At 45.3% G+C, this 23,754-nt stretch overlaps 1 protein-coding gene across 1 annotated transcript in view; it reads right to left on the bottom strand.

Moving 5' to 3' along the window:
- tcerg1l (transcription elongation regulator 1 like) overlaps nucleotides 1–23,754 on the bottom strand; it is a 56,098-nt gene that overhangs the window by 31,861 nt on the left and 483 nt on the right. The window contains exons 2-5 of the mRNA XM_062526428.1: nucleotides 23,151–23,461; nucleotides 21,731–21,877; nucleotides 21,432–21,612; nucleotides 12,526–12,702 (exon numbers count right to left, since the gene is read on the bottom strand). Coding sequence (XP_062382412.1) covers nucleotides 12,526–12,702; nucleotides 21,432–21,612; nucleotides 21,731–21,877; nucleotides 23,151–23,420 — 775 coding nt within the window. The 5' untranslated portion in view covers nucleotides 23,421–23,461. The remainder of the gene's footprint in view (nucleotides 1–12,525; nucleotides 12,703–21,431; nucleotides 21,613–21,730; nucleotides 21,878–23,150; nucleotides 23,462–23,754) is intronic.

Raw genomic sequence — 23,754 nt, forward strand, 5'->3', positions numbered from 1 at the left:
TTCACAGCGCTCGGAGATAATTCAGTCTCTCCGTGTGTGCACAAGTGCCGCATCCCTGTTCAATCCCCAACCCACTCCAGGATCCAGACACAACAGTGACTGATTAACTCCTTATCAGCAGCCAAAAAAAGACTCCGTCCACATGCCTCCGAGCCCCCACATCACCGGGCGATAACGAGTCAGGCTCTGTGTATGATTAAACATTTATCTGAAATCAAACACCAGTAGATTGTTATGCCCAAGCAATAGGTGCATCCCCCCTAAGTTCTACAGAGCATTAAAGCTCCAACTGTTGTTGGACTGCATCTGAAAACATTCTTACATGACCTTTAATAATTCAGCAGTGGGCCTCTGGGGGGCCACAACACACACTGAAGAACACTCTATGCTACACAAAATGCCAGCTTGCAAAGCCTTGCATGACAGAAGGTCTTGAGCAGTAGGGAGGGAGAGACCATGAAGGCTAGTCTTAGTTATGTCTCACAAAGGTAAACCTATGCAGAAACTCTGTAGTCTGTTCCATATGCAGTTGGATGCATTTGGTTAACTGTTTTTTTTTTGTTTGTTTTTTTACTTCTTAGCCAGTCTATAGTCTCATGGAGCCAGAATATTGAAATATTGTAGTCAAGTTGTAGGTTTTAAAGTGAATGGATCGTCCTTGTGCTGAAGCTCTCCCTTCTTACAGGGCAGATACATTTACCAGACATCTTAGACATCTTAAAATCATCCTCTCCCACACACAAGAGGTAACTGGCACATTCTACAATCTGGCATCTCATTCTGGTCTGGTATGTCCTGTATAAGCCTCCCTCTCAGTCAGCTCTCTCTGATACATTTCAAAAGGTCTCTCTTGCTTTACACTCTGCAAACATTTAATTCTGTAGGTACACACTGAGCTTGTGAACTGTGGATCTCTCCTGGAAAGCACCCAAATGACTGTGACCCGACACACAGAGTAGACAGACAAATTACATTTCTTCTAGACCTGCATCAGTGCATATCATTCCAAATAGATTTCATTTTTTGTTGAGTTACAGCACGTACAAATAAAACCCTGCAACTTGCAAATCACTATTTGGTGAGACTCTGTACTACAAAACCCTTTTGACATTATCCTTGTCCAAAGGTGTACAGTGTAATCCACTAATAATCGGTATCCACCAGTGTTGGGACTAAAATGCTTGCTACAAACTGCTTTTGGTAGCAACAAACATTTAACTAATTATCTTTTCAAATTCAGCTACACAATTCCAATTACTAAAATGTAAAGGTCTGCTCATTGTAACCTCTCCCTTGGGTGACATATGGACAAGACAACAGACTCCTGCAGTCTATTCCCTTGCTGTTAATGATTTAACATTGCCCGACCTTACGGTGGTGAAGCGAATCAATCAATCAGCATTAACACACACGATGGCTGACAGTTCGGGAAATGTGAGCTTTCGGTCAGGAAAATATGGACATTACTGCTTTTTCTCCTTGAGACGTAAGATAGAAGTAGACTGTAGTCATGAGTTGTAATCTATGTGCAGATGTGCAAACACCCCGGTGTTAGTGAAGCTGATGGAGGAGTCACTCCATCCAAACAGCCGAGGCTTGATTTTCAACACAAGACATCTGCACAATAATGGAGGTTGGACTAAAAAGACGGACTGCTGTTTGTAGGCTATGCTGTCGAAAGCCTCTCTGTCAACAGCTGAATCCGTTCAGACTAACTAAAATATCAACGACAGCAAGAGACTGTGGGAAAACATGCAGAAAGATATTTTCCAGCTACCTATAAATATGCAAAGGCAAATAGTCCTATGCCTTTGCCAGACAGTGTCTATTGTGTTTTACTGTTCCACTACTTTTCATCATAGTTATTTGGGGCACCGAGACTGGTAACCTGACATACTGTCACGACAACTCTAAAATCATAGAGCAGATATGTACCAAGCTGACATTTAAAAAGGAAAAGTCACTTTCCCTAGCATTTTTATACAGCAATTGGTAAAGTAATTCATAGCTTTTGAAAGAAGTAACTAATAACTGCAACTAATGACTTATTTCCGGTCTCTTGCCTAGTGGTGGTGTTGACAGCACTGATAGCCTGAGATGATATAAGGCAAACTGCACTTCTAACTCTTACCAGTACACCAGTCATGCTGTCATGTTACCAATCAGCTGCTAGACTATAATATAAAACATTGCATGATTATGGACATGGAGACAATATACATACACACTGTTATCATCATTACTTATGTAACCGTGAACAAAAACACTATTTCCACTTTGTTGAAGCGCAGGAAACACAGCCAAATTGCTCCTGAGCTTTGAATAGTATGAGGATGTAATGTTGGGGAGTAGATAGCAGAGCAGCCAGCATTGTAGGAGAATAAAAGAGAATATGGCATGTAAATGGAGGCTTGTGCTTATTGCTACTGCACATCTCAGTGACAGGGAACCAAAATGCAATTTAGACTCAACGCCACATCAAAATGATATTACAAAAACACCCAGGAATATGTTCCCAAAAACAATCTTTGCCGCCTTTAATAATTCATAGCAGAGCACAGTTGGCATGAAGGATCTAGTGTTGAACAGAGAAAGCCCTGATGCTGGATATGAGGACTGATGTTATCCAAGTTAAATCTATTCGTCATACTATCCAATAACCTTTATCACCTGTCTTTCAACTAGCTCCCCTGACATTAGGCCAGGTTGGCTGGGCAGCTTTCTGTAGGAAGATTTCATAAGGCAATAGCATACGTTAACTGCATCTCCCTCTCCTGTGATTTGCTTAAATTATGAGCCCACAAATTTAATCTGCTCGGCACGGCCATGGATCAGAAAGATGACTAATTTCTTAAGACCTAAAACAATCCATTGAGGAGCAAAAAAGCCTTTTCCCCGACGCTACATTTCAGTCTGGCCTTAAACCAACCTTTAAGTAATTCACAGACGATTACCTCTACATCAATGACAGCTGGGCAGATATTGGGGAGGTTTTCCAGAGAAACCCACATCATGCCCAGGCACTTTGTTTTTACCAGCCCTTAGTGTCAAATATGTCAGGGGGAGATGGAAGGAGGCTAGTTAGGTGTGTGTGTGTGTGTGTGTGTGTGTGTGTGTGTGTGTGTGTGTGTGTGTGTGTGTGTGTGTGTGTGTGTGTGTGTGTTTGTCTATGTAGGGGGGTGTCTGTCTGTCTGTCTGTCTGTGTGTGCGTGCGTGCGTGCGTGCTTGCTTGCGTGCGTGCGTGCGTGCGTGCGTTTGCTTGTTTGTATGTGTGTGTGTGTGTGTGAGTGTCTGTCTGTCTGTCTGTTTGTGTGGGGGTTTGTCTGTGTGGATATCTTAATGTTTGACTTTGAGTGTGGGAAGTGATGTATGAGGAGTGTTGTTGATTTACCTGATTAGTCTGCCTGAGGCAAATCTCTAATATTGTTCTAAAAGAGCAAATCATTTTGCATACATTTTCATAATGCCTTTTGAAGGCAGCCATAATACTAATAACAATCATATGCTTAATAAAGAAACAAACTAAAGCTATTTTGTATAACCAAGCCATTAGGGCTTCATAGAATCTCTTTACACCTGCCTCAGTAATTAAGCTCAAACGTTATTTTGTATCACTAATCGCTGTTTGGAATCCCATCTCATAAAATACAAGGGAGTAGCACTAAAGTGCAATAAAACAATACCAGTTCCTAAATGGATAGATCATCGCGAGTAAAAAAAAAATCAAATAAACAGCAGTGAAAAGCGCGACACATTAGAAACGTGTGAAGCAAGAGGATTCAATGAGCTTAATGTGGATGAGTAGTGAGGGTGCAGCCACTTAGACAGGCACGCTGATGTCGTGACGCAGAGCTGTGCGCTGATCTCTGGAACGTACCACGGAGCCCAAAGCACATGGTCTGCTGGCACGGAGCGTTGACACAGCTTACCAACGCCCACGGACACGCGGAGAGCATCAAACGCGGGCCGCTGGCCCCATCTCCCTGCTCTAGATTCCATTTGCTTAGAGGGGAGAAAGGAGGGCCCAGCTTGATTTCATTTTCCTCAAGTGGCTTAGACCTCCAGGGTGGATAGAGAGGTGTGGGGAAAAAAGGATCAGGACGCTTTCTGAGTGTGAAAGGAAATGGCACAAAAAGAGTTCAGTGTGTGTGTGTGTGTGTGTGTGTGTGTGTGTGTGTGTGTGTGTGTCTCTGTGTGTGTGTGTGTGTGTGTGTGTCTGTGTGTGTGTGTGTGCGAGCACATCTGTGTGCATGTGTGTGGGTGTGTGTGTGTGTGTGTGTGTGTGTGTGTGTGAGAGAGAGAGAGAGAGAGAGAGAGAGAGAGAGAGAGAGAGAGAGAGAGAGAGAGAGAGAGAAGGAGTATGAGTGTGTGCAACCGTTAATATCTTCCACCTTTTCTTCTGTGGGTCTGTGATCCTACATCCTCTTATTTCGAGAAAAAAAAAAAAAGCAAAACACACTTGAACCCCCTTTCCCCTTAAAGTCAGGAGATTTACTTGTGTGTCTGGCTTGAAATACCTCACCGGCTCTCTGGGTTCGCTCGCTCGCCGGACTCCCGGTTCCCTGTCTGCGAGGATAAAAACAAAAAGGCCCACTGAGCCGTTAAGATTGCGGCGCCTGAAAGCGGACCTGCCGAGCTGCTCTCTTCAAAAACATTCAGTGGCACGACGACGAGCGGCGATACAAATCAAGCCATGTGAGGACGTCAACAACACGTAGGAATCGCCGTAAAAAAAGATGACGCGCTGTATGTCTTTCAATATGGATGCTGTGTTGTGTGATGGAGCTTATACATCGTTTGGAGTGTCTGTGTACTAAGCCAAGGCAGTAAATGTTGATCCTGGCATAGGAAATGCAATTCATCTAAAATCCTAATCCAATACAGCGCTCGGAGAGACCTGCTCTGTAACCACAATGTCCTCCTAAAATAGTGCTTTGTACAGTCTGTCCATTTATTGGAAGTGTAAATCTGAGACGCTGCGCATTAGACACACAATACGGTCGTCTTAGCAGATATACAGTTCTTGGTTCTAAGTGGCATTGAGGGCTGCAGTTTAACTCGCCTTTAAATTATATATCAGGCGGAATGGCAGTGCTAGATCAGTGGTGGCTATTTGAAGAGGCCTGAGCACAAGGGCAAGCTGGCGTGGGTATCCAGAGCCTTATGCCATTAGAATGCCTCTGCTTCAAGCCAACAGCGTGGGTAGATAGCCCCTCTGTCTGATGGGACAGAATCTCTGGTTGGAGTACAGTCATACTGTATGCTTTAAGGGGATGTTGGTGACTTCTCAGTGCTTCTCAGACTAGGATCACAGATCAAGGTCTGCAGCCAAGACATGGCAAGAAAGGACATTAATTAACTCAGACAGATTCATGCACACTATACCCACACACATACTGTATGCACACAGACTGGAGAGAGAGAGAGAGAGAGAAAGAGAGAGAGAGAGAGAGACCCCACAGGATAACTGAGAATATCAATGGCAAAAAAATGTATTGATGGATGATGATTACTGCTGTATTCTAGCCATCTATGATAATGTGGACAAATAAACACATATATTTCATGAAATATGAAACTGAAATATGACACACATATGATGTATGTTCATTATCCACATAGCTACCTATTAGCACATGTACTACTGCCCCCTGCCATCACAACTGTCCTTTCTATCACATTTAAAAAATGAGCAGCAATGGAAATGTAAAGATTATGCAGCAACGGGACACTTACATATCGCATTAGCTATAACTCCCAACTGCCACATCAATCCTTGTTCCCTATATAGTGGCTTCTGACATGCATACATAACGTGACATGAAATACAGCCATAATTCAACTAAGCAATATTGCCATAACATGGAAAATGAAAGTAGGCATTTTTCAAACCAATAATTTACATTTAAATAAGCCAGGCAATATTTCACTTGAATATTTCACTGTCTTTCGGCTAAGCTGGGTACAAAAAGTTGACAGACGTAGGTGTGTGTGGGTGTAGATGTGTGTGTGTGTGTGGATAAGACAAGATATAGAGAGAGGCAGATATAGAGATAGAGAGAGAGGATGGAGAGAAAGAGGAGGGGTGGAGGCTTAGAGAGAAACTGAGTGCGAGACAGTGGAAGAGGGAGACCTTGTATTGAAAGCTAGTATTTCAGAACAAAGACCACTATATTTTACCAACAAGGACCATGGCTTCATCTGTTGTGACAGTGAATCGGGGCACAGGAAGAATCTTTTTTTTCATGATTCAAATTTGAAAGGGAATATTAATGTGAGGTTTGCAGACAAAAAGAGAAAGAATCAAAGACAGGGGGCAAACAGAGGCCAGGTAACCTTAAGGACACGAGAACAATTCATCACCAAGCTCTCTCAGATGCCTGAGAAAAGGTGGCAGTGAAAAAAAAACCAGTCCCGCGACAGGTCCTGTCTGTGCGGATGGCCTGTATCATGATGTGTCCCCATTGTGACAGCAGGGTATTGTGTGACCAGCTTCACAGAGGACCACTGAGAGGCTGGCTGGACATGAGCTGAAAAACGCCACCATGCTGAACCCAGTACCACTACTGCATTACAACACTTAGCCACTGAACATGATATGGCCAATACTGTTTTGGAACCATTCATCTCAAACATAACAGCAAACAAAGAATGTGATTTAAGCAAACAAACACTTTTTTTCTGTAGTACTCTCAAGGGATGTGATCAACAACACAATTTTCTGCTTGGTTAAAATATCTGGCAGTAACAGAAAAGCTCAAAGCAAGGCAAACCTGCATGCCAATTGTTTCACAATGCACATTGAGGGGAGGATAGATTGTTTTAAAGGCTAGGTCTGACAGAGGTAAGCAACTACTCTATTTGCTTACCAGCTTTACATTGTAGCTAACCTCTATGCAGAATGCATGAGAACATTGGATGGGGAAAATAATTATTTACCAACCACAGATTGATCATTCATTGGTCTGTTCTACTACTCGAAAAAGCCTGAATTCTTTCCCACTCATTTAACTCCAAACTACCATTCCAGATACTTTCAAATTCCCTGCAAACATCTGATAATAAGATGTAGCCCAGTGGCTCAAGGCGGCTTACTTCAGCCCCACACAAACACTCACCGCACGCGTCTAAATATGCTCAACTAATGAGCCTGTTGTAAAATTATCAAAAAAGATACACTGATGAAATTCAGCGCGAAAAGCCCCCCGTCCTGCACTACATTCTCACTTCTCATAAAACAACTTCAAAACACGACTCCGAGCCACCACCACTCTTCACGTTTCCCCATCATAATTAATGTCCTATAACTCTCGTAGTGTCTGTAATTACAATAATGAGGCCAGTCGCTCTATTTCGGGCGTCGTTTTGGCACCGTACTCTTTATTCAGTCTCTTAGCCCTCTCTCTGAGACGGGCTGCCATAGAGAGGTCATACTATTGCTTCCCTGCGTGAGTAGCTGATATAAATACTGTGTCAGGTGAGTAAAGATAACACTATGACATGAAGGAAAAGGAGAGAGAGGAGAGGAGAGGAGGAGAGAGGAGCTTGTCAGGCTAAAAGAAAGGAACTTTCAAAAAGCCTGTGCGTCATGATGACACAATCAGACGCTATTGTTTGCCAGAAATCTTTAATGGCTTTCAGTGCACAGTCAGGCTGTTTCTGGCTGAAAATACACCCTGACCCTGAATTGCCATATAGCAATTCTAAAGTGCTTTCCTCACTCTATTCTCCTCTGCGCCTCAGACAGATCAACCGCTTCTCTCTCGCTCTCTCTCTCTGTTCCACACACACACTCTCTCTTGCGGGCAAACACGGGCACACACGGGCACACACACACACACACACTCACACACAGACACACACACAGACACACACACAGACACAGAGACACACCTTTTCTCTCTCTGCAGATCAGTCATTTGTCACTAAAAGCCACAAGTGTGAAATTATGCTACAAGCTTAATCAATGTAATGTGCTGTATGTCAAAAGGGTGCTCAAAAGATGGCTCAGTGAATTAGAATTGCGATATCTATATTATCTGAATGACTTGCAGGGCACCAAGGCAGCAGGAAAGTAGGCTATGCTGATGATATACAGTAGGAAACCTTCAGTTTCAGGCCTTAGTCACTCAGTGTGTGTGTGTGTGTGTGTGTGTGTGTGTGTGTGTGTGTGTGTTTGGTCACAAGCCTTGATGTTTCTGTGCGGGTACGTGTAAGTGAAGTGTGAGTCATGATGTCCAGTCATGGGCGGAAGCATCCTGCAAAACAGTTTTAGTCCACTGCATCAACATCTGTCAAAGCATTTTAATGAAGATCAATACTCGCTCGGCAGAGGCGCTCAGAACTTTGCATCAATGCAGGCCGAGCTCATCTGGTATGCCCCTTCAGAGAGAGAGCACAGTCTGGATCTCCCCACTGGAACTGACACATCACACACATCTTTCAGATGGGTCAAGGCCAAACTCAATTCCGCCTGATTAATGGAACAGCGGGGTAAGAGACATATTTCAGGTCCGAACACTTCCCCCCTCCACACACACACACACACACACACACACACACACACACACACACACACACACACACACACACACACACACACACTCCATGCCCTCTCTTTTCATAAGTCTCCTTGTTCTGTACTTCAGATCTTTCCAGAAAAGGATCCTACTGACCTTTCAGAAAGTTGTTGCTTGAGTGGGTTGGGTCTGAGATTGGTGGCGGTGGTGTGCGCGCAGGGGGAGGAAGTGTGTGGCAGTGGCGCGCGGCCGCAGTGTGGCGAGAGGGTCCCTGAGCTGATTAGAGGCCTGGGCCCCGCGTCTCCACGGAGACAATGAAGTGTGGAAATGGAGGATTAATGATAATCGGATGATATGCAGGACACCAAATGGGGAGCGCTCACCTCTGCTGACCCGGTCCCCGAGCAGCGATAAGTGCTCCTATCGGGGGAAATTGAGTTAGAGAGCGTTAACTCGCCAGCATGTGTCTTTCGGCCCCGTCACTCGGATGCCGTCACTTCGGCCGGATTACTCCATTATCCGCTAATTTTTTAATCGCGTTCCGGGTTTCATCAGCACTTGGGCAGAGCTTCAGTCACAGTGTCCCCCCAAAACAACACTACCTCCTTATGGAACCAAAGGGAACTTTGCCTGTGGCACGGCAGACAAGTTTTTTTGGGGCCTTCAACTTTAATTTGTTTGTTTCATTTGGAGGTTATCTGTCCAGTGTTTCAGGATAATTTACATATCTTAACTACATATTGAGGAGAACTGAGAACCCAATTTGCTTTAACACCTACCAGTGTATGCACAGAGCCTTGAATAGACGCTAATTAAATGTTTGAGCTCAGGCAGCAAAAGGCCAAAGTCAATGCATAATTAATTTGCATTTGAAATGCACCTTGCATCGCATTAATCTTTCAACTCTTTAATCATGTATGTAATCTTTGGAGTGAGGGGAGGAAAAAATGCCGTGCTGCTTATCTGAGAGTCTCTGTATTGGCTGTCGCTTTCAAGGCTGGGAAATGTCAAGGGTATCTGTAGATCCCGCGCTAGCGGCAGCCTGTGCGTCTACAGTGGTGCTTCCTTTGGAGGTAGTAGTGCTGCATAATGTCTTAGTGTTTGGCCATGCAGCGCCACTACTAATGGAAGTCAAACTCTATCTCCTGATTCAATATGAAAATATACTCATCATCGTGATCACAGCGATATGATGACAAATTGATGAGCGCCGCGCGCTTCATCAATCTTCACGTCCTCGGCCCCACTTCTCTCTGTGTGTGTGTGTGTGTGTGTGTGTGTGTGTGTGTGTCTGTGTGTGTGTGTGTGTGTGTGTCGCTCGCGCTCTTCAGGCGTTGGAGTGGGCCGCAACCTTATTACCAGCTGGCCTTAATGAATCTCTCCACCTCGGAGAGACTACAAAGGCATCCTCCGAGTCTGTCCTACACAGACCTCATCAGACTTCAGACGGGGCTCTCCGTGCGGAGACAAAACGGCGCAGTCAGAGGCAGACGCTCACAACGTCCCCGGTCGCTGCGCACGTCCCAGATAATCCCCGTAAGTCGCACCGCACCCCAAACCGAGACCCCACCTTCCCTTCATAAAGAGCATGATCAGATTTCCTTTCCGACTTAATAACAAGTCTGTCCTTTGGCATGTGCGTGATTACATTGGATCATTAGGCAAAAAGATGGATGCGTCTGCCAAATGCCACACTTTGCCACTATCCAATTTTACAGCCAGAGTGCTTCTCTGCAAAGTTTATCTTGCATCCCGATGACAGCGTTCATGTTTCAAACAAGTTTTTTTTTTTTTCTATTCAAAGGCTTGTGCTTCTCGAGAAATCCATGGAAATACAAAGCAGTTGAAAATAACCATTAAGAGACAATCCCAGTGTGGTGTGTGTGTGTGTGTGGCGGACTTGAAAAGGAATCAAACATGAAGAAGTCCGCGTGATGAACTGCACAATGACAGCAGAAACGTGTAAACATCCTTTTACAAGTCCTGGATCAAAACTTCTAAAATCACCATGCTTTAGGATTTCACACTGAGTGTATTTCACACTGGAATATTCACAACTTTGTTTTCAACAGGGACTGAAAAGCAAACTAACCAATGTGCCAGGCATATGAAACACACCACATAAAGGGTATGCCATGTCTGCACACACTCACCATCACATAAAAACAAACAGATAAAAATAGAGAGAGAGAGAGTATGGAGTGTGTTGATACACATATAAACTCATCCAGGCACTTAGGCACATATTTTGTTTACTCCTGTGGGCTACTGCCTGTCATGTTCAAGCCTGAGGAACAGCAGAAGTATTCAGGACTGAGTAGACATAACAGCCAGTTAGTCCAGCCAGAACACACAGTCTTCAAACTCTTAAGCTTTAATGGTCATGCGTGTATCAAGACGCGGTGATACTGTAACTAAATAGTTAATGTCACAGTATCTTACTGGAGGTCTAGGATGTCGATCACCTTGCACCAGGTTATTTAAAATACTCAGTGAAGCAAACTTAGATTCAATTGCATGTGTATCGCTATTAGACTCCACTCATTTTGAACTCCCAAAATGGCGGCGTTAATATCTCTATTCTGGTAGTTATGTTAGAAGCCTTTATCTCTCATGTAATGTCTTAAAATACAGACTTTTTCTGATGCAATAACGTCAATTAATGAAGTCCATCAATTAATCAATATGACTCCAGGTGAGCGTCTGTGTCTGTCAGCCATTAAGCTGGCTGAGGCTCTATGGGAGGTTGAAACTGAGTCCCGGCGGAGGGCAACCGGACAGCATTGCAATGCAGCTCAGAGCAGACCTGCCCGGCCTGCTTAAGGTAATGGATGGAATGAAAACCGAAAAGTAATGTTACTTCTCCTCCAACAATTAGAATAAATTACAGCGCCAAACACTTCAGACGGGCCTAAATGATGGAGAAGCCATTTCTCCTGAATGGGGCTCTGCAGACAAACTGCAGAGGAGATGGTGAGGGTTGGTGTAACATTCTGCATGCTGTCTCTTTGGGAAAAAATCGTAAAGGTCGAGTCAAGATAATGTAAGTGCAGGCAGCTCTGTCAGCCTTCTGTCCATACTCAAGGTAACATTAAGGCAATCAATGTCTCTGAGCTGAGATGCATGACAGGGAATAGGCTGAAATGTAATTACCTCTCCAGCCCTCTTAATCTTTCATTCTTTCCTGCTCTATCTATCTTCCTCCATCCCCCCCTTTTTTCCCCCTTTTCTTCTGTTTCAGCACAGTCTGCAGTCCTGGTTCAGTGGCCAGCTATCTGTACTGTAAATTGGGAACACACAAAAGCTGAGGTGGAGACTAAAAAACAGAGCGCTCCCTATCAATATGTATGAGGGGAGAGAGGGGGGGCAGTGACAGAGGCAGAGCCGTGGTGTGAGTCTGTGGGCAAACAAACGCCCGTGCTCCTCCATTGTCCTCGTGCAGTCAGTGCACGCCGGTCCCCTTGATTTAAATGTGACAAATGCCCCTCTCTTATCTCTCAGCTGGGCAGAGGCACCAGGGTCAGAGGTCGCGGGCTCCAGAGCACTCCCACAGCACAAGATGGCCCTTCAGCTTTGTGACGCTTGGCTCCGGAGCGATAAGACAAGTCAACGAGCCGTGAGATAGCGCACCGTCTTTAAGGTCGGCCACAATGCATGCACGGGCGACCATCTAGCAGTCGCCTACGGATATCGGTTTTCATTAAACCGACAGGCATATCGCAGTATCTGAGCTCAACCTGAAACCAAGGGGTAAAAAAAAAACTGCAGCGGTATCATCAACAAAAATGAAAACAAACATTAGCTGCTCAATGCATCATCTGCATAACCAAACGCATTTGCAAGTACAATCAACCCAATTAGAATATCACAACCTTTTTTGTTTGGGGGGATAAAAACCCAACCCCATGCTAATTATAGTCTCAGCAATCTCCCCAATCAGGTCAGGATGTACCGGCAGAGGAGCAGGAGAAGAGGAGGCGCGGAAGGGGAGGAAGGAGGCGCTTACCTGGGCGGTGAGGAGCGAGGAAGGGGATCTTGATGGGGGCCAGCGAGAGGAGGTGGAGGGGGTGCGCGGAGGAGGCGGTCGGCCCCTGGGCCACCTCCGACTCCATGGCCATCATGGCGGCCGCCGCCAACGCCATCCTCTTGTTGCTGCGCACTCGCTTGATGGCCACCGGACAGCCTGGAGACAGAAACACAGACACAACTCACCAGGGGCCCGCAACGTTTCTTAAACGCCACTGTAAAAAAACCTTTTGTGGTCGGGGGGGATGAGAACTTTTTTGTTTTACAGATAGAAACTCTGACTGTACTTTCACATATTCGTGTCTTCTTATGACACAGAGGCCAAAGTCACCGCTCCAAAACCTGCAGGCTGTGCAAATTCAACAACTCTTGAAACAAAACTTCTTCCGTCTCACTAACTGCAGCGGGCTGGATTGCATGGCTTTGCATTAGACTCGTGGGATAGACTATTTGAATGGTGCAGTCATTAACAGAGATGTGTGTGCTCAGACAAGAGGAGTGTTCGAAAAGAGAGCACTATGGCCGTGGACATGATCACAGTTTCATTTCTCTCCAGGCATACCCAACTCCGTTGACACCGGAATCAATAAACATCGCCATTTAAATGTAATCACGGCTGCACTCGTGGCTACATGCAGCTGTACAGTGGCTTGTTTCAACACTAACTGGTGATGACTTTCAGGATTGCGACTGGGGTGCGCCGATGATTGACTGAGCAGGCGCCAGCCTCTAAGGGGAAGAGTGTGTAATGACATCAGTCCACAGCTGCAGCAAATGCTTTTAAAACCCAAACTCTTGAGTACCAATTAAGCCTGACAAAACCCCCCCACACACACACCCTACACACCCTAAACACACACACACACACACACACACACACACACACACACACACACCCCTCCATCCCCAACCCCTCTTGGCTTGTCCCTCTGATGGAGAGGACTCCTGTAATAGAGGATGGTAATGAGGAAGCTTTTACCGACAGGAGCCAAAGCTTCTGATAAGGAGGAAAGGCAGAACTTGGCACCGGGTGTGGATGGCACCGCACACACAAAAACAGAGAAAAGGCATAATGAGTCAGTAGTTGGTGAGCTAGCAGCCCAGCAAGCACCTGCATATCAAACAGACGAGGAACCACTCCTGCATCTGATGTGAAAAGAGGCTTTTTAGCTTCCATGGCCCGCCGATGACGACAGCCCAAAATGAAAGTGGCTAAAGTCAACGTGAGAGACGCGTAAAACAGAACTGCTCTTTCATCATCCAAATAGCTGCTAATATCTTTTTTTGCCCGTTTCATTTTGTTTTGCTGTTTTCTCTGCTCAGTGCTGTGTTCCCTCCCTTTTGTTTCCCAATTAAATAGCTGTCAACAATGCTTTCATAGAATTTATCCTCCCTGTTCATCTCTCTGCCTCAGTTCAATGATGGGTCTATTAGACTGAAGTCATCTATCACAGAGCTCTACTGCAGGAGCCAGGGATGGGACTATAATCAGGACTCCACAAATGGGGATCCCTGTAAGCAAATGCGCCAAACTAAGGACCCTCACAAGAGCATATGAATGAAGCTGTACAACCATCTCCTATGTGGATTACACAGGAGAACATGTAGATGCAGCTTGAAACAGGTCTGCTGTGATCATCCTTTATTGCAGGTTACAGCAGCACACGGAGACTTAGGTGGAGTTGGGGAAGGAGAATGGCTGGTGCAGATCTCACAACAGAAGTGCTGTTTTTTACGCTCTCACCGGAATAAAACAGACTTTGAACATTTCCAGCCTGGAACAAAGGATTGTTTGAAAAGCACATTTTCACATAGCTGGTAGCAGAAGTGCTGTGTCTGTATGTGTGGATTCTATCATATCCCCTTAAAATGATCCAATCCTAAGGATACACTTTTGATAATGGCGATTGGCAACATAAACCCCTCTGCAAAATGGGGAGATCTCAGAATGTGCCCCACATCACAACCATTCCCCCGGATGCCTGACACAGCCAGAGGAAAAGGCAACAGTCGGAAAACGACGTCGTCAGGGAGAAAGTAAGGAGAGGAAGGAAAAGGGAGAGCGAGGGAGACAGAGAGAGAGATAAAACGAGAGCACAAGACAGACGCAAGAGAGAGAGAGAGACACAGAGAGAGAGTGTGGTGGTGACATCCTTAAACAATTAGAATCACAATGCAGCCTCCCCACACTAACCCCGCACACAACCCCCCCCAGTAGCAGCAGCACTTTATCTAATGGGGGCGAGTGGGAAGATCTGAGGGAGGGTGGTTAGCATGCAAGAGCGTGCCACTAAAATGAGGCCACCAGGGATAACTCATACGGAGCCGCTCCACAGCCACTGCAGAGTGACTGCAAAGACAGATGTTTTAAAAAAGACAAGTCAGAGATGTGGGAGAAGGCCTCCTGTCATCGCATGAAGGCAGAACGGGGACTGGGGACTGAAAAAAGAAATAAAAAAATAAAAAATAAAAAACGCGACTGCAACCGCTCACCACCCCTCGAGTGATGAAAAATTAAAGCAGAACAACTTCAGTTTAACACCTAACCACGGGACACGCCGCCAGTGGATGTGGAGGATGCGTGACAAGTGGCCTGACATCCCATTATTTGGACAAAGCCCTCAGTGAGCAGCTCCTGAAATAAGAATTGTGACTTACGCGGCTGATAGTGGCTCACCCCAAAAGAATCATGAACACGACAGCCAGGCAGATCCCAAGGCGAACAAAAGAAAATCTTCAGAATACTGTCTTTTGAGTGTATTTATTTACTCATTTCTTTAGCTTTTTTCATTTCATTTCACTTGTTTACTTTCAAGGCTACTTTCACAGAAGAATAGAGGGAAGACATAAAAGCAAACAGCATCAGTATCTGTGCCTTCTAAATTACTCTGGCAGAGAAACTAGACACCTACTCTCTCCCTCTCTCACCTCTTTCTCTCTCTCCCTCTCTCTCTCTCTCTCTCTCTCTCTGGGGTGGCAATTACCGCTCCCCAGTACTTATATGTCCAGTCCTGTCTCAGGCAAACCCTAGAAAATAAGTCTTCATTAGCTTCTTAAACTGAGATTCTGTCTGATATTTCAATAGAAGCTGCCCTCACATACAGACAACCATAAAGTGCGCACACAAAAGACGCGAGGACACTCCATGTTATTTCGGGTATACTCTCTTTGTGGGATTTCTGCTGATAATGTTCTGCCCTTTCTAATGCTGACAGTAAGCAGAGCTGGAAGACGCTTGAGACGCCAGGGAGCTGTCCATTATGTCTGTGGTCCTGAAACAGCAGGGCTAGAGCACACACTGGACTCTCTCACTCACACACACACTCTCTCTCTCTCTCTCTCTCTCTCTCCCCATTTCCATCTCTCTCTCTCTCACTCCATACTCCATCCATCAGCGTGGCCCTGAGACTGCCTCAGTGCTGTTCCAGTGCTCAGGTCCCCCTTGCATAGCCTCTATAATGAACTGGCAACTGAGCCTATGCTTTCCTATGGTCGCTGTGGGAAAAAAAGTCTTTGTGTTGATTTCATCTTTATTCTCACAGAGCTTTTATATTCTATTGTGCTCAAGCAACACCCCCCCCCCATCTTGACTAGTAATGAAATATGCTTTGCTAAACAAAGCCCCGATAATAATGCCGGGGGCCTTTGTTTGCTCTGAAAAATGGATCAGCTCAACCTATTCCTGGATGTGCTTTCCCACACTAATCTATGAGAGAGCTAAGAGCCTGGCCTGACAAGGTAGGGTGGGGGCAGGGTGGCGGGGGAGAAGAAGATGCCCCACCTCACTAGAGGAGCAGATTGCACTGCCTGCTCGCGGCTCATCACAAGAAGGCCATGCTGCACTGCTTAGCCCACTGCTCCTCTCTCTCTCTCTTCCTCTCTCTCTCTCTCTCTTCCTCTCCCTCTCTCCCTCTCTCTGGCTGAAGGAAATATGACTTTTCCTCAGAAGGGCAAGCGGCCCGGTTCTGATCAATTAGCTCATACAATGGGCTTCAAAGTCAGCTGCCGTCTAATTAACTGTTTCTTTCTGCTGATTCGGAAACAGATTCTGTTTGAACTGATGTTTAACCATATGTGAGGCGATAGTCTGGATGAGATGTGGCAAATCACTTCAGGGGTGACACGCTCTGCTGAACACTCTCAGATCAGCCAAAGTAAACAGAAATATTTATGACTGTGCTGTTGTGAAGACAGAATAAAAGGCTGCATTGATGATGTTGCATTGTGTTGTGCAACACACAGATACCCCACTTTTTAAGATGTCACTTTTCACGCACAGTATGTTCCTGGAGTAGGAATGTGTGTCTATCTACCCAGCCGTCTGTGGGTCTACCTCCCCCATGTCTCCTCAAGACTGGATCAATTTACTGAATTCTTTAAGCCACAATAAAGTAAATCTTTTTTTCATATTTTCCCCTCATTTTTGGATATTGAGTTTTTCTCGGTGAGAAAACTGGAGCATGAACAGCCTCCACAAGAGAGCGTTTAGGGGCTCACTCCTGCCGATGGTCCCTTGGAGTCTCCTAAGCCTTCTTGAAGAGAAATGCTGCGGCATTCCTGCACAACGCTTCGCTGCCTCATCCCAAATCGACCAATCAACTTTCATCTCAATTTTCCAGCACCTGCAATTTCATGACAAGAGGTTCAGAGTGACTTTTCACATTTCATTAGGCTCCGTCAATAAGCAGAGGTTGCAAACGCAGTGAGATGAGAAAAATGACTTTAGGGGCACTTCTGGAGGGCAGTCATCTATGGTAGATGGCCTTTTGGAGGGCAGTTATATTTTGGAGTTTTTAACAGCATGAGGTTGGGTGCAACTTTAACACTTTGATTGTTTTAAGGCAGTAATAGGAAAATAAAACTGAGAAAGATAGCCTTTCCTGGAAACGTCAAACGATTCAAGACCAACATGCTTTTAACCAATTGACCAATAGATTAAATGCCTCGACCTTTGTATGAGGCTTTCTAACATAGTAACCTGAGGTGAACATTTTTCAAAAGTGTATAGCCACAACCGTGAACTGGACCTAGTGCCGCTGAAAGTCTTCTCGATTTTGTTCGAGGGAGCAGCAAAAAAAAAAAACAGCAAAATTCACAGCGCCATAAATAATTTATTCCATTATACTGCTATTCATAGAATTTGCTTTTAGGCAGGATGCTCTATTTAAATTATACAATAGGGTTTGATTGTTGTTGTTTGCATATTGTGTTAGAAAGGCATGCTCCTCATGCATAGAATAGTTGGGACAATCACGCATATCAGCTGGCAAAGGATCTGAATAGAAGCTCAAAGCGCCTCAGATAAACATAGAAAAACTCACACTGGCAAGGACATGCTGTGTGCACAACACATGCTTGGGATGTTTCGCCTTGTAAAAGCTGCTACTGCATGTGTAAGTGCCTGATGAGATAATGCACTTTAAAACACAGCACAAACTCAGATGAGCAGCCCGGTAGCCTTGAGAGACGATGGCCTATCAGCGCCGGAAATGACCACTCAATCTGCCCAGACACACATTTGTTTACAGAATTGTTCATTAAATGGCAGATTGATGTGCACCACCAGGACAGGCAGTGGCTGAACCGGTTTCGTTCAGCGTGATGTACTGCAGGATTTTATGGTTCTGCGTCCTCTGTATTCAACTGACGGCAGTCAGTGGTGCAAAAGTAGGATCAATATGTGCTCCCCTAAAGACCATGAGGAGGTCACCTTAGCCATTACAGTTCAAAGACTTCCCAATGAGAGTGATGAGCCATATAAATCATTTGAATAATTATGAGAAGAATGTCAAGTAAGAGAACTGCTGTTTGGTTATGAGAGATTTACAGCAGTGCTACTCAAACTTTTCCCATCACTCCCCACTTTTTGATGGGGAATTTTGGGGAATGGATGGGGAATTTTGGGGAATTAGATGGGGAATTTTCCCACAAAGTCCCACATTACTGCATCACCCTAGCAAAATTATAACATTGAAATATTATTTTTGCATTGTGGTTCCTGATTTTCAAGCCTCCATCTCCTAGATCTGATGTTGTTTTAACTGATATCTAGGCCTGTTTATGAGTCCTATGCGTGTGTACACCTGCAATGACAACAGCAATGATGATAGCCACATTAATTATGTCTAACGTCAGTGACAGAACAATAAACAATTCTACATTCAACTGACTATTGAGACATATTAATGTCTAAACAGAAGACAGCCTGTACAAAGCCATGAACTATCATTTCTAAATTCTCTGCTGCATCTTGCACAGGAAAACACATCTGTAATAGGATTCATACCATTAACGACAGGAAAGACTTCCATCTACTTGCTCCTCTGAAATAACAATATTCTGACCATTCAAGCTTGAATCAGTCAAGATGACCTTTTCCTGCATGACTCTAACTTTCCTCTCTGGGAACGGTGTCTACGTTACGGTTAGGTGCATTGCCTGTGTCATGCAGTAGCTGAAACTCTGGAATATGACATTTTCGTATGCCCATGCAGGAACGGGAAACAAGTTTGAAATAGGAAATGCTCCGACAGAGCATGTCTTCCAAATGCTCGCGTGGTTTTCTATTTCCATGATAGACAGGCAACAAACTGCTCTGTGTGTTTTGGTATGTCTGCATGTTGTGAACCAGCGAGCAAAACATACATTTCCATTTGATGAAATATTAAAGCAGGCATGCAAAGTATGCCCACTCCGTTCATCTGAGTAAGTCCTTCCTGGCATTAATGCATAACTACCTTGAACCTCCATTGCGTTTGCGCTCACACGCCTCTGTGTTCCTGCGCTATGCTCCAGAGGGCTCGCGCCCGGATACATGGACAAGAATATGGACTTAGAATGACGCGCATGAAACATTGATCTCGACTTTTACACGCTTTACATATGCCTTACTTGCCATAGCTTTTGTAGTCTCTTTGCATGCGAAATGCACTAGTGATCATCATAACCCCCATCTCAGCTAGCGATCCTGCCAAGGCTTGAATACTTGCTAAGCTCTGTTGGTCGTTTAGAACAGATGACTGTCAGAGAGGGAGTAATACATACTGTATCTCGTTTAAAAATGCATGATACTCCATTGAGTGCACTCTTCAATGAGACCAGGCTGCCACCATTATTAGGACGCTCACTGTAAAGACTTCATTTGAATGTTCACCTATTTTCCCGTGCACAGCATGGACACTATTTACCTAGGCTCACTTCTAACAGTAAACAAGCCGGAGGCGTGGGGGGGGGAGAACATCAATCACCAACACATCAGAAGCCTACACAACAATCACCTCACATCACATCTATCTGTAAAGCCACTGAAGTTCTACTAATAGAAGGTCAGAGACAACTGTATGTCGAGCTTCAAAGGAGATGAATGAGCTCTGGCAAGGGAAACTGATTACTGTTCAGCTGGGCCCATAATGAACCCAAGGACACACAGCCCAGGATGCAGCCGTGGTTGTCCATGTAGGAGATACAATCAGGAGCCGTGTCCTCGCTGACCGTTCCTCTGGACAAGGACTCAGTAGATCCTGAAGTGACCAGGACAGGAGCGGGGGGCCTGAGAGCGGTCGGCGGGCGGGCGGCCCCGCCAGACATATGCGGCCATTACGCTGAAAGATCCTCCCCCGCGGCATGTGAAGTGGGCCACACCGCACTCAGACAAGCGCTCAATCACGCCGCCAAGTAATTGATTGCTTAATTACGGCGAGGACTGCAATACATGCCCACCCTCCTGTCGGGCTATCAGCCTCCCTTCCGCCGCACGGCCCTGCCCCCAGGCTTTCAGCACCGGCGTCTTAACAGGGGAAGTGCCTCAGTGTTGCAGGGAGAGGCTAATGTGCCCTGACATGGCTGCATGAGAATGTGTTTTTGGCCCTGGGCATCACTTTAGCACAATCCACGCGCTTTACCTGGACACTGGAAGGCACAATGTCCCTCGTCAAGTTAGCAAGGTTTTGGACTCCAGGAATGACCTACTCTTCACCTGGGTGAAATTGTCTGTAGGCCAAAACCTTGACTACATATAATGGCTACAAAGGCTGAATGATATAGCTTTTTTCTCAGGCTTTGTACATAAGCCAGCCACAACACACTAAGGAAAGTCTTACCTATAGCCATCTCGACTAAAGGTACAACATTGTATGGACCAACTGTTTGTGCAAGCCGATGAGAGTCATTCAGTCAGCCTGGCCTCGACCTATGGCTAAGAAAGAATTCCCGTTTCACTTCGGAGTGTGAACTGTGTACAAACCCCAATGCACCTCAATTCACAGCCAGGACAATGCATAGAGTGAAAAGCAAGAGGTTCTCCTTGACAACAGACCTCATACAACCTGCAAATGGCGGATTTCTATGGATGTTAGAGTGTGTGTGTGTGTGTGTGTGTATATATATGCATGATCTTAAGACATATTAAAATCTCTGCAGACACCCTTTGTATCCCATGGACATGTCCTGTCTGTTGGTATTATCCTGCACATCACTGCATTTATATAATAATGACCTATTCTGTAAGTATGCAAATGTGTCTGACCCTTGCTCCAAACACGCTGCAGTAAACAGCACTTCAACAGCTCACTCCTCGGTCCTGTTCCATCAACGTTTAATTCAGTCCAGCCCAACTTTCCCCTAACTAAACTCCCACACAGCACACAGATGGCTTAGCACATCTTATGGTTTACATGAGACGGTAAACAATGCACTGACATTATCTCCTCGCCGCCGACACTGGCTGAAAAGAGAGATTAGAACTCAGCGGCGACATAAGCACACAAATAAATAATCAAATCAGCTGGAACTGAAAGCAACCCTGGCGCTGCAAAACACCTCCTAAATGTTGTCAGCGCGGTGGTCAGGCCGGGAATGAGAGTGCAGGTGATAAATCTCCACACCAACCTGATATGCGGCGCGGTGACACCAGCAGAGTGTGGAAATTCCTGGAGGCAGAGGCTGGCCTAGATATGCTCATTGCCATTTGATTTGTCACCAGCAGTGGTTTCTCTTGCCTCTGGAAAATTCCTATTTCTTCGGGAGCAAACCAGGTGGTCTCCAGAGCGAGCGTGTTGTTCAGGTACACCTGCAATAGTGAGAGGACACGCACAAGTCGCTCAGGCCTGAGAAAATGCCACACAAGCCACAAGCACTACTGGTCACGTCTGATGAGATCTGTTGCTGTGCTGCTATGGCCTGCTTACCTTGTACTCCGGGACCCTCTTCTCAACCCAGCCCTTCCTAAAATGTGGGGGGAGCACCGTTCGGTACACACGCGGAAAAACGGGCACCAGCTCCACACTTGCGGATGGCTGGAATCCAAGAACATGGGGTCTTGATGGGAGATCGAACTGTAATATCACACAAATAACACAAGGGAAATGGTGAGATAGAACGACACACGTGGGGATACTTCTTCATATGTTGATAACATCAATTGTGCTTCAGGCTACTTTCACAAATCAGGCACTTTTAGGACCTTTCCATACAATTGCATTTGTTTGTGTGTTTATTTTCCACGTGGGAGCTGATTCATGACATCATCCCGCTTAGACTGAAATTGTGTCAGTAAATTAAAATGTGAGAACACATGCCATATCTCAAAGGAGAAACATCTCACACCAAAGTGATAAAATACCACAAGCTGTCTCCGTGGGAAAGAAAACAATGACTTGGGAAGAAACATTTGAAGTAAAAATAACTCATTGGGTTGAGACTGCTCTGAATCCGTTTCACTAGCAGCATTTACCAGTAGGCTGCAGACTGATGTTTAAAATTGTAAGGATGCAATGTATCTAGTCTATTTCCAAAAGCTTGGGATAAAAACACTCACGGCCATAACAAGTGCAGCCGTAGGAGATACTCGCTATGCTTACTGAGTCATGCTGCTGCCACATTAAAAATCTATCAGAAAACTCGGGGAAAAAAACTTTGCCATGCAAAAAAAAAAAATCTCTTTAAACACAAGTGCTGCATCATCGCCCTTCATTTTCCCTACTGCTTAAGCGATCCTCCCACTCTCACAACCGCGTAAATCCTAGGCCTGTAAATGTTGCTTAGTGCAATGAAAAGTCAAGGTCTACATCATTATCAATATGCCTGTGAAGTCCTGATCAAGCCCCTTTTGCATGCCCTGGTGCTCGCATGGAAATTGTGCTTCTCAGCTCTTGGAGCAAAAAAAAGCACCTCTTGCGGACCTCGGAAGACACTGCAAGGCACACAGTGCATACAAATCTATTCTCAACCCGGGCCCTAGTCCTCTCTTCCCCGCACCAAAGTGCCCTCAGTGTAAGACACAAAGTCAAGATTAGGACAGGGGCATGCCAGGCAATCTAGTGACACATTCCGACCTCCACATCCACCGAATTAAATATTCACTATGACTGCGTTATTCTGTGCGTCATTTTAGCGTCATTCGATCAATAACACTGCTTTGTCATTTGTAGATTCCATATAAAGTAGGCTACTACTATACCTGTGCATAGGACTTCTCTATAATTTAAGAATAGAATAGAATGTTTGTCGTGATTTGATATGATACACATGTTGTAAATAACTTCAAAGATGATGGAAAAACTTTGTCGGCTAAAGGTGACATTTTCATAATCAAGGCAGCAGCAATACCTGGACATTTTGAAGTGGAAACTGATGGATGGCTGGCTCTGTCGTTGGGGGGATTCGTATGAAAGGAATGAATGGATCACAGGACAGCTGCCAGCGAGAGAGCCCCTGCAGCAGCGGAGGTGGGCGAGCGGAGAGCAAGAGGGGCGCGGGAACAGCGGCACCCACCCGGCACAGTCCCGAGCCGCTGGGGATCATCCATACCCAAGGAGACGGCTCTGCGTTCATCTGCCACAGCTGCGACTGACCCTTTAAGCGCGGAACAGGGATCATCCCTACATCCTACACCCGACGGAGTCCGCTGGGTCCGTGTCCTTAATGGGAGTTGGGGGAGAATAGGAGATACATCAAAAAAAGCAGATCGGACTACGTGGGAGATATGCCCACACATATCTTCACGGTATTCCACGTGTTGAAAACAGCAGGGGAACGGACCCAAGTAAAACAACTCTGCTGGCATACATAATTATTCATTTTGTGTAAAAGAGGCAATATTATGTCAAAAGCGGAACAGCAAATTCTTAAATGTCCGCATATCATACAAAATCGCGCTAGACAGGCTAATCTGCAATATAGTGTAAGTCTTTAATATAAAAATGCAGAACTA

This window comes from Sardina pilchardus, chromosome 22 (genome assembly GCF_963854185.1).
Source record: "Sardina pilchardus chromosome 22, fSarPil1.1, whole genome shotgun sequence".
In the NCBI taxonomy this organism is placed as follows: Eukaryota; Metazoa; Chordata; class Actinopteri; order Clupeiformes; family Clupeidae; genus Sardina; species Sardina pilchardus.